This window comes from Nicotiana tomentosiformis, chromosome 5, assembly GCF_000390325.3.
Source record: "Nicotiana tomentosiformis chromosome 5, ASM39032v3, whole genome shotgun sequence".
NCBI lineage: Eukaryota > Viridiplantae > Streptophyta > Magnoliopsida > Solanales > Solanaceae > Nicotiana > Nicotiana tomentosiformis.
The window spans coordinates 32,918,391-32,936,570 of NC_090816.1; the positions used below are offsets into that span (position 1 = coordinate 32,918,391).

At 38.2% G+C, this 18,180-nt stretch overlaps 1 protein-coding gene across 1 annotated transcript; it reads right to left on the reverse strand.

Moving 5' to 3' along the window:
• Positions 1 to 8,397: 8,397 nt before the first annotated feature.
• On the reverse strand, positions 8,398 to 8,958 carry LOC138892128 (uncharacterized). The gene is made up of 2 exons (XM_070175824.1): positions 8,583 to 8,958; positions 8,398 to 8,444 (listed from the first exon to the last, which is right to left on the reverse strand). Exons 1-2 carry the CDS (start codon positions 8,956 to 8,958, stop codon positions 8,398 to 8,400), a joined length of 423 nt encoding a protein of 140 aa, XP_070031925.1.
• Positions 8,959 to 18,180: the final 9,222 nt, after the last annotated feature.

An 18,180-nucleotide genomic window follows, 5' to 3' on the forward strand; every position in this document is an offset into this window, starting at 1 on the left:
ATACTTCTCATCCTCCTGGTTCTGGAGATATTGTAGTTTAGCTTTTCTTTTTTATTTTCGATTCTTGTACCTGTGCCATTTTGACATGTTTTTGTAAATAAAAACATCTTTTACTCAAATATTGTTTGAGTCTTCTTTTTGTTTGAATATTCATGCAAGGCTGTAGTATTTGCATTTTCTTCCTTTTAAGAATTTTGCGCAAGCTTTTTTGCGTCTTATTATGTGAAGATTTGGGTGTATTCTCCCCAAAAGCATTTTTGGCTCTGGGCATCTGCCCTTTTGCGTGAGGACTTTGATAAGTATTTGCGCAAGTATACTTTTTGCGTCCTTTCATATACGACTTCAGGTGTATCTTTCCCTGAAGTCATTTTTATTCCGGGCATAAATTCTTCCGGAACCAACCATTTAACATGAGGGTTTTTATAAGAGAGGACCCTCTTATGTTTATGGTGCTCTTGAAGAGGACGTCTCCTATTCATTACGGCACTAGCATTTGAAGTACTTGTTTAACTTTCAAATGACAAAGTTAATTAATCGTTCTAACAAGAAACAAGATAAAAATAAAAGAATTTCATTTTATTCCTTCTATTTTCAAAAAGTATATAAGCATTTGCAATGCTGAAAAGAAATTGCCATTACTTGCGTCTTACTTGTACAACTTGTTTCTACGGGGCTGGTGGTCACGACCCAAAATCCCACCACAGGCGTCGTGATGACACCTAGTGTCAAAGACTAGGTAAGCCGATTTCCATTACATTTTTGAAGCCATTTTTTAAGTAATCAAAACTAACAACGGAAATAATTACAATACACAACCTCCCAAGACTGGTAGTACTGAGTCACGAACTCTAACTGAATATATAGAATGATCACGAGGACCGAATATACAATACTATTTGATTATAAATTAACAGTACAGTGAAATAAAAAGACTCCAAGGGACTGCGACGACCAAGCAGCTCTACCTTGAAACCTTACGATCCCGCTTTAACTCTGCTCAAGTCCGATATTTACAATACCTGGCTCTGCACAAAAATGTGCAGAAGTGTAGTATGAGTACGCCATGGTCGGTACCCAGTAAGTATCAAGACTAACCTCAATGGAGTAGAAATAAGGTACAGTCAAGACACTCACTAGTCTAATAACCTGTGCAATATAATATACAAAATAATATGAAACAAGTAACAATAGAGCAACATGAAACAACCAGTGATATGCACAGTAGACAACAAGAATACCATTAATATCACCCAACAATTAATAAGTACAATTACACCGAATTAAATCAAGTCCTTCAAGTAAATGTCTTTCACATATAATTCTTCTAAATAATTCACTTTCAAATATAATTTCCTCAAATAAACATCTTTCGAATATAAATTTCTTTCAATAAATATCTTCAAATATAATTTCCTTAAATAAATATCTTTCATATAATTCTTTTGAATAAAAATCCTTCCAAATAAATATTTTGAATATAAATCTTTCAACTAAAAGTCGCCATGTGACACCTCATTTCAAAATCATAAAAATATGGGTCTCAGCCCAGTTTTATATTTTTCGTAAACACGAGTCTCATCCCATTTTTCATATTTTCACGGCACCTCGTGCCCATAATTAAATTATCCTATTTCCCCGGCACCTCGTGCCCTCAATTCATAACTCAACTGCACGGACAACTCACGTGCCAATATCCTCAATGTATATAAGATCCACATGATCAATTTATTTTTGAATAAAGTAAGGTTAAAATCTTTAAATCAAGTAAGAAATCAATAAATGAATGAATTTATTTCAGAATCATTTGGGTGGAGAAAATAACATTTCAAATAAAATGAAACATTAGATCAACTACTGATTTGGATATAAAAATTTATTAAATTAAAATATATTATAATATTTTCTTTATTTAAAACAACTCAATCATCAAAACAAATACAACCCAAAAATACAAATCCTCAAAGTCTCGTACGAAAAAGTCGAGGTCAACAGAATACCTCAAGAAATACAAAACACTTAATATTAGGTGAAATAATACATCACGGAAAACACAAAAATTTACAAATTTCAAAAAAATTTAAAGTAACCAAAGGCAAGTGCAGCCATAGAGAATATCAACAAAAGGGCACTCCCGAGGTACCGTCTCGTAATCCCAACTCATAGATAAATTCAAAATATCTCATTTCCTTATATCACCGCGGGAGCCTTCACATTTAAATTTTAAAGAAAATATTTTTCTCGAAATAGCATCCCGCATTTTTAAGCCACCCTTATCACACCGCATGACTTCTAGTAGTTCCCCTATTAGCCACGCGTTTCAAGCCACCCTTATCTCACCGCATGTGTTTCAACACCCTGACCTTATATCACCGCATGACTTCTAGTAGTTCCCCTACTAGCCACACGTTTCAAGCCACCCTTATCTCTCCGCATGCATATCAATATCACAATATTTCACAAATCGCACCTCAAGTGCCCAAATATCACAGCATAATACAACTTGCACCTCAAGCGACCAAATATTACAACATTTCATAAATTGCACATCAAGTGCTCAAATCTTACAACTTATCACAGATTGCACATCAAATGCTCAAATCTTACAACATATCACAAATTGCACATCAAATGCTCAAATCTTACAACATATCATAAATTGCACATCAAGTGCCCAAATATTACAACTTGCCACAAAAATCGACAATACATTATTTTCCACAATAAGGAGCCCATGGCTCGACCCTAATATGCACAAAATCTTAACAAAATATCCGGGAGTGAACAACTCAACAAAATAATATTTCACCTAAATTCAAGCTGGCAATCACACCAAATCATCATATAAAACCAATTTCAACAAACAAGGATCTAGGCATGACAAATAGAGGATTTAATAAGAGCCAATAATTTCCAACTTAATACATAAGGGCATATAAGGATTTTAAATCAATGAAATCTGCACATATAAACCAAGTACGTACTCGTCACCTCGCGTACATGGTTTTCAATTACACAATTTGCACATAATACTCAATGCCTAAGAGGTATTTCCCCCACTCGAGGTTAAGCAACACCGTTACCTTTTTGAAGTTAGGTCGATCTTCCAAAATAGCCTTCTTGCTTGAATTGACCTCCGGACAACTCAAATCTATCCAAAATAATTGTATAACTCCATTAAAATTCGTCAGAAATAATTCCGGATAATAATACGTCGACTTAAAAATTTATTCCAAAAAGTCAATAAAAGTCAACACGGGACTCGCCTCTTGGAACCCGACATAATTTTTATGAAATACGAACACCCATTCCGATACGAGTTCAACCATACCAATTTTATCGAATTTCAATAAAAACTCGACTTCCAAATCTTAAATTTTTGTTTTTTGAAGATTTTACAAAAATCATGATTTTTCCTCCATTAAATCCGAATTAAATGATGGATTTAAAGACATAATCATGGAAATTAATCAAAACTAGGTAAGAATCACTTATCCCAAACACTCACGCAAGAATCTCTCCGAAAAGCGCCTTCTACCAAGCTCCAAATTTGATTTTGAGTTATGAACTCAAACCCCCGTTTTTGGGACTTTTAATTCTGTCCAGATAGGCCTACTTCGCGTTCGCGAAGCAAAAAATTGTGCTATCCAGATTCTTTGCATTCGCGATCCTCATCTCCTTCTTTTCGTTCGCGTCTTCTTCATCGCGTTCACGATGGGCAAATCCCAGCCGTCCAAAATCCTTCTTCGCGAACGTGTGACACCCTTCGCGTTCGCGAAGAGCGATACCACATATGAGTTCTAGCAGTTGCAAAACAAGGAGAAATGGTCTGAAACCATCCCGGAACTCAACCGAGCTCCCCGGGACCTCAACCAAACATACCATCAAGTCCCAAAACATCATACGAACTTAATCGAACCTTCAAATCACCTCAAACAACTCGAAAACCATGAGTCATACCCCAATTCAAGCCTAATGAACTTTGAAATTTCAAATTCTATATCTTGTGCCGAAACACATCAAATCAATTCGGAATGACTTCAACTTTTACACACAAGTCACATTCGATATTATGGACCTACTCCTACTTCCGGAATCGGATTCCGACCCCGATATCAAAAAGTCAACCCCCCGGTCAAACTTTTCAAAATTTTGAGTTTCGTATTTCCAGCTTAATTCCACTACGGACCTCTAAATAATTTTTCCGGACACGCTCCTAAGTCCAAAATCATCATACGGAGCTAACGAAATTGACAGAACTCCATTCCGGAGTCGTCTTCATACGATTTCGACTACAGTTAAAATCCTAAGACTTAAGCTTCCTTTTTAGGGACCAAGTGTCCCAAATCACTTTGAATTATCCGGTAACTGAATTCAACCATGCACGCAAGTCAATACACATATTAAGAAGCTGCTCAAGGCCTTATGCCGCCAGACGAGGCTTAAATTCTTAAAACGACAAGTCGGGTCGTTACATTCTCCGCCTCTTAAACAAACGTTCGTCCTCGAACGTGCTAATAATTATTCTGAGGTTACCGAATTGATAATTTTTACTTTTACACATATTCTCGGGGTTGGCCCCACGTTACTGCATTGGAGATAAGTCCAGCAACACCATCTCATTTGAGATTATTTCTTTTATCCATATTTGTGAACCTTAAGAACCATTTCTTACACTCCAAACATTTTCAGAAAGTCTGATTTTTTATCAACGCACGGTATTAGTCTCAACTGGCTGTAGCAACTCGTGCCTACGCACACATCAACTTTCTTGATAATGTTGAAGTACTTCAAAAGTTTTCTGGGGTGTTACATTCTTCCCCGTAGGATCATTCGTCCTCAAACACATAACATAATTTATCTCTTCTTTCATACATATCAATCTCCCAAATTTTTCTAACTCCCAAATTTTTCAAAAAATTTCGGCAGTCTCCCCTGTAAATGGGCCTGTCCACCTGCCAAAGTAACACCAAAATGACTCCTAACAACACATCCACAAGGTATATATTAATAACGCTGAGCTTAGTATTATAAGCATTGCATTATCATTATGATATCAGGACATGAAGTACATCATATGTATGCTCATCACCACATCTCAGGTCTTAAAAGCTGTTCATAATTAATTCCAGCATCATCAATTAATCTCATATTAACCAGTACCTCATTTCAATTTATTCACAATACTGATAACATAATGTGAGGCATGAAAACCTCATAACTATTTGCCTGATTTAACGAGTCACATTTAACGTCACCTGGGCACTCATCTTATAGGTTAAAACTCAATATTTGCAGCACGAAAATGGCTGGTTATACACATAAAATATACAAGAATTGTCAAATAAGCCTAACAGGCATGACTCCCTATTAATATTATTGTACAAATTAAATTTCACAATGGGAGAATTTTAAACTCATAGATATTTCACCACAAGGACCTCGTCCTTTTATAACTTTCATCGCGGCTTGCAGCCCGGTTTAAATATTTCACATCATATTAAAAAAATGCGAGGTTCTCGTCCTCAACTCCGAATCACAAGTATTCTGCACATTGTGCCAACTGAAATTTTAATTTCCTTTCTTTCTTCTTTTCAATAAATTTCGTAGACAGTTTTCACAACACATAATGAACCCTCATACCGGTAGGGCATATAATTCATAAAAATTGAAATCAATCATTCCGAAATACATTAAACCCACTGTAATGAATAATAAAATTACTTTTGACTTATAGCCCTCAATGGTGTACAAAAATAAAATGACAGACACGGGTTCACATCTTTAAATCTCCCAACATGGATAAACATATAAGTGGGTCACCAATTTACGAAGCTCACCCATAAGTGGAGCATAGTAGGAGGATTCACCTCAATATTCAAAATCGAATCAAATTAAGGAAAATATTCTTTTATAATAAAAATCAGGATCGTACCTGTAACAACACCATCTGGTGTATTGGCCTCAGCCAAATCATAGTGATTAAATCAACGGGTCGGGCCTCCACCTCTTAGGCGCCCACTACCCGGCTGCCCTCCACCTCTAGCTGGCTGTGCACGTGGAGTATCGACTGGAATAAAGCTTGTAGCTGGAGTGTTATGATGAAATCCACCCCTCCCAAGCCTGGGACAATCTCTAATGATATGCCTAGTATCACCACACTCATAACAACCCCTTTGAGGACGAGACTGTTCGTACTGAGTCTGTGCTAGATAACTGGAATAACCACTGTAAGAATCTCGTGTCGGTGGTGCACTGTAAACTCGAGCACTCCGAGTAATCTGATGTGCGGACTGAGCTGACCGACTGCTCGAGTCTCCGCGATAATGGGTTCTAGCTGAAGAGTAAAACCCACTGAACCCTCCAGATCTTCAAGACCCTTTGGCCTCCTTAGACTCCCTTTCCTCGCCTAAAACACCCTAAATCTTCCTTGCAATCTCCACTACTTAGTGAAACGGAGTATCAGTTTGCAATTCTCGAGCCATTCATATTTTAATATCATATTGGAGCCCTTTAATGAATCTGCGGACCCGATCCCTGATTGTAGGAACCAACATAGGTGCATGACGGGCTAGCTCACTGAACCTGATAGCATATTCTGACACTGTCATAGTGCCCTGACGCAACCGTTCAAACTCTGTGTGCCACTCATCTCTGAGAGTCTAGGGAACAAACTCTTTCAAGAACATTTCCGAAAATTGAGCCCAAGTTGGTGGTGCGGTATCGGCTGATCTTCCTTCTTCATAGATTTTCCACCACCGATACGCTGCGCCTGACAGTTGAACTGTTGTAAAGGCAACTCCGCTCACTCCCACAATACCCATGGTGCGGAGAATACAGTGATAATTTTCTAGAAATCCCTGGGCATCCTCTGTAGTTGTGCCACTGAAAGTTAGTGGATCATATTTCTTAAACCTTTCACGTCTCTTTTGTTCTTCTTCTGATGCCTCGGGCCTGACCTCAGGACGAACCGGAATAACAGGTTGTACCGGTACTATACCCGGAACCTAACCAACATGAACTTGCTGCTCTTGAGTTGTGATAGGAGTCTGAGCTACTCTCCCAATCTGCGGAATATTTGGTGTAACAGAGATCAATCCTGCCTGAGTTAATGTACCAAACATACTCAAGAATTGTGCTAAAGTCTCCTGAAGTCCGGGGGTAACAACAGGTGCTTCTGGTACCTGTCCCCTAACTGGAGCTACTGGCGGCTCATCAATTGTTGTTCTGACAGGTGCTCTAGTCGCAGCACGTGCCCTTCCTCGACCTCTACCTTGGCCCTGACCTCTTGCAGCCCTAGCAGTATGTGCGGATGTCTGCTCCGCTAATCAAGTAGCACGTGTCCTCAAATAAGCCTAACAGGCATGACTCCCTATTAATATTATTGTACAAATAAAATTTCACAAAGGGAGAATTTTAAACTCATAAATATTTCACCACAAGGACCTCATCCTTTTATAACTTCCATCGCGCATTACAGCCCGGTTTAAATATTTCACATCATATAAAAAAATGCGAGGATCTCGTCCTCAACTCCGAATCATAAGTATTTTGCACCTTGTGCCAACTAAAATTTCAATTTCCTTTCTTTCTTCTTTTCAATAAATTTCGTAGACAGTTTTCACAACACATAATGAACCCTCATACCGGTAGGGCATATAATTCATAAAAATTAGAATCAATTATTCCGAAACTTATTAAACCCACTGTAATGAATAATAAAATTACTTTTGGACTTATAGCCCTCAATGGTGTACAAAAATAAAATGACAGACACGGGTTCACATCTTTAAATATCCCAACAGGGATAAACATATAAGTGGGTCACCAATTTACGAAGCTCACCCATAAGTGGAGAATAATAGGAGGACTTACCTCAATATTCAAAACCGAATCAAATTAAGGAAAATATTCTTTTATAATAAAAATTAGGATCGTACATGTAACGACACCATCTGGTGTCTTGGCCTCAGCCAAATCATAGTGATTAAATCAACGGGTCGGGCCTCCACCTCTTAGGCGCCCACTACCCGCCTGCCCTCCACCTCTAGCTGACTGTGCACGTGGAGTATCGACTGGAATAACGCTTGTAGTTGGAGTGTTATGATGAAATCCACCCTTCCGAAGTCTGGGACAATCTCTAATGATATGCCTAGTATCAACACACTCAAAACAACCCCTCTAAGGTCGCGACTGCTCGTACTGAGTCTGTGCTGGATAACTGGAATAACCACTGTAACAATCTCGTGTCGGTGGTGCACTGTAAACTCGAACACTCCGAGTAATCTGATGTGCAGACTGAGCTGACTGATTGCTCGAGTCTCCGCTATAATGGGTTCTAGCTGAAGAGTAAAACCCACTGAACCCTCCAGATCTTCGAGATCTTTTGGCCTCCTTAGACTACCTTTCCTTGCCTAAAACACCCTCAATCTTCCTTGCAATCTCCACTACTTATTGAAACAGAGTATCAGTTTGCAATTCTCGAGCCATGCATATTTTAATATCATATTGGAGCCCCTCAATGAATCTGCGGACCCGATCCCTGATTGTAGGAACCAACATAGGTGCATGATGGGCTAGCTCACTGAACCTGATAGCATATTCTGACACTATCATAGTGCCCTGACGCAACCGTTCAAACTCTGTATGCCACTCATCTCTGAGAGTCTGGGGAACAAACTCTTTCAAGAACATTTCTGAAAATTGAGCCCAACTTGGTAGTGCGGCATCGGCTGATCTTCCTTCTTCATAGATTTTCCACCACCGATACGCTGCGCCTGACAGTTGTACTGTATTAAAGACAACTTCGCTCACTCCTACAATACCCATGGTGCGGAGAATATGGTGATAATTTTCCAGAAATCCTTGGGCATCCTCTATAGTTGTGCCACTGAAATTTAGTGGATCATATTTCTTAAACCTTTCAAGTCTCTTTTGTTCTTCTTCTGATGCCTCGGGCATGACCTCAGGCCGATTCAGAATAACAGGTTGTACCGGTACTATTCCCAGATCCTAATCCACGTGAACCTGCTGCTCTGGAGTTGTGACAGGAGTCTGAGCTATTCTCCCAATCTACGGAATATTTTGTGTAACAAAGATCAATCCCGCCTGAGTTAATGTACCAAACATACTCAAGAAATGTGCTAAAGTCTCCTGAAGTCCGGGGGTAACAACAGGTGCTTCTGTTACCTGTCCCCCAACTGGAGCTACTGGCGGCTCATCAACTGTTGTTCTGACAGGTGCTCTAGTCGCAACATGTGCCCTTCCTCGACCTCTACCTCAGCCTCTACCTTGGCCCCGGCCTCTTGCAGCCTTAGCAGTATGTGCGGATGTCTGCTCAGCTAATCCTATAGCACAGGCGTCCTGATGGCATCTAGTCCGACTTAAAAGACTCCAAGGGACTGCGACGACCAAACAACTTTACCTTGAATCCTTACGATCCCGCTTTAACTCTACTCAAATCCGATATTTCCAATACCTGGCTCTACACAAAAATGTGGAGAAGTGTAGTATGAGTATGCCACGGTCGGTACCCAGTAAGTATCAAGACTAACCTCAATGGAGTAGAGACGAGGTACAGTCAAGACACTCACTAGTCTAATAACCTGTGCAATATAATATATAAAATAATATGAAACAAATAACAATAGAGCAACATGAAACAACCAGTGATATGCACAACAGACAACAAGAATACCATTAATATCACCCAATAATTAATAAGTATAATTACACCCAATTAAATCAAGTCCTTCAAGTAAATGTCTTTCACATATAATTCTTCCAAATAATTCTCTTTCAAATATAATTTCCTCAAATAAATATCTTTCGAATATAAAATTCTTTCAATAAATATCTTCAAATATAATTTCCTTAAATAAATATCTTTCATATAATTCTTTTGAATAAAAATCCTTCCAAATAAATATTTTGAATATAATTCTTTCAATTAAAAGTCACTATGTGACACCTCATTTCAAAATCCTAAAAATACGGGTCTCAGCCCAGTTTCATATTTTTCGTAAACATGAGTCTCATCCCATTTTTCATGTTTCCACAGCACCTCGTTCCCATAATTAAATTAACCTATTTTCCCGGCACCTCATGCCCTCAGTTCATATCTCAACTGCACGGACAACTCACGTGCCAATATCCTCAATGTATATAAGATCCACATGATCAATTTATTTTTGAATAACGTAAGGTTAAAATCTTTAAATCAAGTAAAAAATCAATAAATGAATGAATTTATTTTAGAATCATTTGGGTGGAGAAAATAACATTTCAAATAAAATGAAACATCAGATCAACTACTGATTTGGATATAAAAATTTATTAAATTAAAACATATTAGAATATTTCTTTTATTTAAAACAACTCAATCATCAAAACAAATACAACCCAAAAATACAAATTCTCAAAGTCTCGTACGAAAAAGTCGAGGTCAACAGAATACCTTAAGAAATAAAACATTTAATATTAGGTGAAATAATACATCACGGAAAGCACAAAAAATTTACAAATTTCGAAAAAAATTAAAGTAACCAAAGGCAAGTGCAGCCATAGATAATATCAACAAAAGGGCACTCCCGAGGTACCGCCTCGTAGTCCCAACTCATAAATAAATTCAAAATATCTCATTTCCTTATATCACCGCTGGAGCCTTCACATTTAAATTTTAAAGAAATTATTTTTCCAGATATAGCATCCCGCTTTTTTAAGCCAGCCTTATCACACCACATGACTTCTAGTAGTTCCCCTACTAGCCATGCGTTTCAAGCCACCCTTATCTCACCGCATGCATTTCAACACCCTTACCTTATATCACCGCATGACTTCTAGTAGTTCCCCTACTAGCCACACGTTTCAAGCCACCCTTATCTCACCCCAGGCGTATCAGTATCACAATATTTCAAAAATAGCACCTCAAGTGCCCAAATATCACAGCATAATATAACTTGCACCTCAAGCGACCAAATATTACAACATTTCATAAATTGCACATCAAGTGCTCAAATCTTACAACTTATCACAGATTGTACATCAAATGCTCAAATCTTACAACATATCACAAATTGCACATCAAGTGCTTAAATCTTACAACATATCACAAATTGCACATCAAGTGCTCAAATCTTACAACATATCACAATTTTCACATCAAGTGCCCAAATATTACAACTTGCCACAGAAATCGACAATACATTATTTTTCACAATAAGGAGCCCATGGCTTGACCCTAATGTGCACAAAATCTTAACAAAATATCCGGGAGTGAACAACTCAACAAAATAATATTTCACATAAATTCAAGGTGGCAATCACACCAAATCATCATATAAAACCAATTTCAACAAACAAGGATCTAGGCATGACAAATAGAGGATTTAATAAGAGCCAATAATTTCCAACTTAATACATAAGGGCATATAAGGATTTTAAATCAATGAAATCTGCACATATAAACCAAGTACGTACTAGTCACCTCGCGTACATGGCTTTCAATTACACAATTTACACATAATACTCAATGCCTAAGGGGTATTTTCTCCACTCGAGGTTAAGCAAGACACTTACCTTTTTGAAGTTAGGCCGATATTCCAAAATAGCCTTCTTGCTTGAATTGACCTCCTGACAGCTCAAATCTATCCAAATTAATTGTATAATTCCATTAAAATGCGTCGGAAACAATTCCGGATAATAATACGTCGACTAAAAAATTTATTCCAAAAAGTCAACAAAAGTCAATGCGGGACTCGCCTCTCAGAACCCGACATAATTTTTATTAAATCCGAACACCCATTCCGATACGAGTTCAACCATACCAATTTTATCGAATTCCATTAAAAACTCGACTTCTAAATCTTAAATTTTCGTTTTTGGAAGATTTTACAAAAATCTTGATTTTTCCTCCACTAAATCCGAATTAAATGATAGATTCATTGACATATTCATGGAAATTAATCAAAACTGGATAAGAATCACTTACCCCAAACACCCACGCAAGAATCTCTCCAAAAATCGCCTTCTACCGAGCTCCAAATTTGATTTTGAGTTATGAACTCAAACCCCCATTTTTGGGACTTTTAATTCTGCCCTGATTGGCCTTCTTCGCGTTCGCGTTTGCGTTCGCGTTTGCGAAGCACAAAAATGTGTTGTCTAGATTCCATTCTTCGCATTCGCGATATCCTCATCGCGTTCGCGAAGCCTTCCGACCTCTGCCCTTCGCGTTCGCGAGACACGAGTCGGGTTCGCGAAGGCTTAATGCCAGGCAGGCCCACAATTCCCTTTCCTTTTCGCGTTCACGTCTGACCACCCGCGTTCGCGTAGGCTTTCCTCATCTCCTTCTTCGTGTTTGCGTCTTCTTCATCGCGTTCGCGATGGGCAAATCCCAGCCATCCAAAATCCTTCTTCGCGAACGCGTGAGACCCTTCGCGTTCGCGAAGAACAATACCAGATATCAGTTCCAGCAGTTGCAAAACAAGGAGAAATGGTCCGAAACCATCCCGGAACTCTCCCGAGCCACCCGGGACCTCAAACAAACATACCATCAAGTCCCAAAACATCATACGAACTTAGTCGAACCTTAAAATCACCTCAAACAACTCGAAAACCACGAGTCATACCCCAATTAATGCCTAATGAACTTTGAAATTTCAAATTCTATATCTTGTGCCGAAACACATCAAATCAATTCGGAATGACTTCAAATTTTGCACACAAGTCACATTCGACATTACGGACCTACTCCCACTTCCGGAATCGGATTCCGACCCCAATATCAAAATGTCAACCCCCCGATCAAATTTTCCAAAATTTTGAGTTTCGCCATTTCTCGCTTAATTCCACTATGGACTTCCAAATAATATTCCGGACACGATCCTAAGACCAAAATAATCATACGGAGCTAATGAAACCGACGGAACTCCATTCCGGAGTCGTCTACACACGATTCTGACTACGGTTAAAATCTTAAGACTTAAGCTTCCTTTTTAGGGACCAAGTGTTCCAAATCACTTTGAATCATCCGATAACTGAATTCAACCATGCATGCAAGTCAATACACATTATAAGAAGCTGCTCAAGGCCTTATGCTGCCGGACGAGGCTTTAATTCTTAAAATGACAAGTCAGGTCATTACATTCTCCACCTTTTAAACAAACGTTCGTCCTCGAACGTGCTAATAATTATTTTGAGGTTACCGAATTGATAATTTTTACTTTTACACATATTCTCACAGTTGGTCCCACGTTACTGCAATGGAAATAAGTCCGGCAACACCATCTCATTTGAGATTATTTCTTTTATCCATATTTGTGAACCTTAAGACCCATTTCTTACACTCCAAACATTTTCGGAAAGTCCGATTTTTCATCAACGCACGATATTAGTCTCAACTGGCTTTAGAAACTCGTGCCTACGCACACATCAACTTTCTTGATAGTGTTGAAGTACTTTAAAAGTTTTCTGGGGTGTTACATTCTACCCCGCTTAGGATCATTCGTCCCCAAACACATAACATAATTTATCTCTTCTTTCACAAATATCAATCTCCCATATTTTTCTAACTCCCAAATTTTTCAAAAGATTTCGGCAGAGTCTCCCCTGTAAATAGGCCTATCCACCTGCCAAAGTAACACCAAAACGACTCCTAACAACACATCCACAAGGTATATATTAGTAACACTGATATCAGTATTACAAGCATTGCATTATCATTATGATATCTGGACATGAAGTACATCATATGTATGCTCATCACCATATCTCAGGTCTTAAAAGCTGTTCATAATTAATTCCAGCATCATCAATTAATCTCATATTAACCAGTACCTCGTTTCAAATTTTTCACAACACTGACAACATAATGTGAGGCATGAAGACCTCATAACTATTTGCCCGATTTAACGAGTCACATTTAATGTCATCTGGGCACTCATCTTATAGGTTAAAACTCAATGTTTACAGCACGAAAATGGCTGAATATGCACATAAAATAAAAAAGAATTATCAAATAAGCCTAACAGGCATGACTCCCTATTAATATTATTGTACAAATTAAATTTCACAAAGGAAAAATTTTAAACTCATAAATATTTCACAACAAGGACCTCGTCCTTTTATAACTTCCATCGCGGCTTGCAGCCCGGTTTAAATATTTAACATCATATAAAAAAATGCGAGGATCTCGTCCTCAACTCCGAATCACAAGTATTTTGCACATTGTGCCAACTGAAATTTCAATTTTCTTTCTTTCTTCTTTTCAATAAATTTCGTAGACAGTTTTCACAACACATAATGAACCCTCATACCGGTAGGGCATATAATTCATAAAAATTGGAATCAATTATTCTGAAACACATTAAACCCACTGTAATGAATAATAAAAATTATTTTTGGACTTATAGCCCTCAATGGTGTACAAAATAAAATGACAGACACGGTTTCATATCTTTAAATCTCCCAACAGGGATAAACATATAAGTGGGTCACCAATTTACGAAGCTCACCCATAAGTGGAGCATAATAGGAGGACTCACCTCAATATTCAAAACCGAATCAAATTAAGGAAACTATTCTTTTATAATAAAAATCAGGATCGTACATGTAACGACACCATCTGGTGTATTGGCCTCAGCCAAATCATAGTGATTAAATCAACGGGTCGGGCCTCCACCTCTTAGGCGCCCACTATCTGCCTACCCTCCACCTCTAGCTGACTGTGCACGTAGAGTATCGACTGGAATAAAGCTTGTAGCTGGAGTGTTATGATGAAATCCACCCCTCCTAAGTCTGGGACAATCTCTAATGATATACCTAGTATCAACACACTCATAACAACCCCTCTGAGGCCGCGACTGCTCGTACTGAGTCTGTGCCGGATAACTGGAATAACCACTGTAAGAATCTCGTATCGGTGGTGCACTGTAAACTGGAGCACTCCGAGTAATCTGGTATGCGGACTGAGCTGACCGACTGCTCGAGTCTCCGCGATAATGGGTTCTAGCTGAAGAGTAAAACCCACTGAACCCTCCAGATCTTCGAGACCTTTTGGCATCCTTAGACTCCCTTTCCTCGCCTAAAACACCCTCAATCTTCCTTGCAATCTCCACTACTTGTTGAAATGGAGTATCAGTTTGCAATTCTAGAGCCATGCATATTTTAATATCATATTCAAGCCCCTTAATGAATCTGCGAAACCGATCCCTGATTGTAGGAACCAACATAGGTGCATGACGGGCTAGCTCACTGAACTTGATAGCATATTCTGACACTGTCATAGTGCCCTGACGTAACCGTTCAAACTCTGTGCGCCACTCATCTCTGAGAGTCTGGGGAACAAACTCTTTCAAGAACATTTCCGAAAATTGAGTCCACGTTGGTGGTGCGGCATCGAGTGATCTTCCTTCTTCATAGATTTTACACCACCGATACGCTGCGCCTAACAATTGAACTATAGTAAAGGCAACTCCGCTCACTCCCACAATACCCATGGTACGGAGAATCCAGTGATAATTTTCCAGAAATCCTTGGGCATCCTCTGTAGTTGTGCCACTGAAAGTTAGTGGATCATATTTCTTAAACCTTTCAAGTCTCTTTTGTTTTTCTTCTGATGCCTCGGGCCTGACCTCAGGCCGATACGGAATAACAGGTTGTACCGATACTATACCCGAAACCTGACCAACGTGAACCTGCTGCTCTGGAGTTGTGACAGGAGTCTGAGCTACTCTCCCACTTTGCGGAATATTTTGGTATAACAGAGATCAATCCCGCCTGGGTTAATGTACCAAACATACTCAAGAACTGTGCTAAAGTTTCCTGAAGTCCGGGGGTAACGACAGGTGCTTCTGGTACCTGTCCCCCAACTGGAGCTACTGGCGGCTCATCAACTGTTGTTCTGACATGTGCTCTAGTCGCAGCACGTGCCCTTCCTCGACCTCTACCTCGGCCTCTACCTTGGCCCCGGCCTCTTGCAGCCCTAGCAGTATGTGCGGATGTCTGCTCAGCTAATCTACTAGCACAAGCGTCGTGATGGCACCTAGTCTCAAAGACTAGGTAAGCATATTTCTAATACATTTTTGAAGCCATTTTTTTAAGTAATCAAAACTAACAGCTAAAATAATTACAATACACAACCTTCCAAGACTGGTAGTACTGAGTCACGAACTCTAACTGAATATATAGAATGATCAAGAGGACCGAATATACAATATTGTTTTATTACAAATTAGCAGTACAGTGAAATGAAAAGACTCCAAAGGAACGCGACGGCCAAGCAGCTTTACCTTGAATCCTTACGATCCCGCTTTAACTCTGCTCAAGTCCGATATTTCCAATACCTGGCTCTGCACAAAAATGTGCATAAGTGTAGTATGAGTACGCCACGGTCGGTACCCAGTAAGTATCAAGACTAACCTCAATGGTGTAGAGACGAGGTACAGTCAAGACACTCACTAGTCTAATAACCTGTGCAATATAATATACAAAATAATATGAAACAAATAACAATAGAGCAACATGAAACAACCAGTGATATGCACAGTAGACAACAAGAATACCATTAATATCACCCAATAATTAATAAGTACAATTACACCCAATTAAATCAAGTCCTTCAAGTAAATGTCTTTCACATATAATTCTTCCAAATAATTCTCTTTCAAATATAATTTCCTCAAATAACCATCTTTCGAATATAAAATTCTTTCAATAAATATCTTCAAATATAATTTCCTTAAAAAAATATCTTTCATATAATTCTTTTGAATAAAAATCCTTCCAAATAAATATTTTGAATATAATTCTTTCAATTAAAAGTCACCATGCGACACCTCATTTCAAAATCATAAAAATACGGGTCTCAGCTCAGTTTCATATTTTTCGTAAACACGCGTCTCATCCCATTTTTCATGTTTTTACGGCACCTCGTGCCCATAATTAAATTAACCTATTTCCCCGGCACCTCGTGCCCTCAATTCATATCTCAACTGCACGGACAACTCACGTGCCAATATCCTCAATGTATATAAGATCCACATGATCAATTTATTTTTGAATAAAGTAAGGTTAAAATCTTTAAATCAAGTAAGAAATCAATAAATGAATAAATTTATTTTAGAATCATTTGGGTGGAGAAAATAACATTTCAAATAAAATGAAACATCAGATCAACTACTGATTTGGATATAAAAATTTATTAAATTAAAACATATTAGAATATTTCCTTTATTTAAAACAACTCAATCATCAAAACAAATACAACCCAAAAATACAAATCCTCAAAGTCTTGTACGAAAAAGTCGAGGTCAAAACAATACCTCAAGAAATAAAAAATAATTAATATTAGGTGAAATAATACATCACGGAAAACATAAGAATTTACAAATTTCGAAAAAAATTAAAGTAACCAAAGGCAAGTGCAGCCATAGAGAATATCAACAAAAGGGCACTCCCGAGGTGCCGCCTCATAGTCCCAACTCATAAATAAATTTAAAATATCTCATTTTCTTATATCACCGCGGGAGCCTTCACATTTAAATTTTAAAGAAATCATTTTTCCCGAAATAGCATCCCACGTTTTTAAGCCACCCTTATCACACCGCATGACTTCTAGTAGTTCCCTTATTAGCCACGCATTTCAAGCCACCCTTATCTCATCGCATGTGTTTCAACACCCTGACCTTATATCATCGCATGACTTCTAGTAGTTCCCCTACTAGCCACACATTTCAAGCCACCCTTATCTCACCGCATGCGTATCAATATCACAATATTTCACAAATCGCACTTTTAGTGCCCAAATATCACAGCATAATACAAATTGCACCTCAAGTACCCAAATATTATAATATTTCATAAATTGCACATCAAGTTCTCAAATCTTACAACTTATCACAGATTGCACATCAAATGCTCAAATCATACAACATATCACAAATTGCACATCAAGTGCTCAAATCTTACAACATATCACAAATTGCACATCAAATGCTCAAATCTTACAACATATCACAAATTGCACATCAAGTGCTCAAATCTTACAACATATCACAAATTGCACATCAAGTTCCCAAATATTACAATTTGCCACAGAAATCGATAATACATTATTTTTCACAATAAAGAACTCATGGCTCGACCCTAATGTGCACAAAATCTTAACAAAATATTCGTGAGAGAACG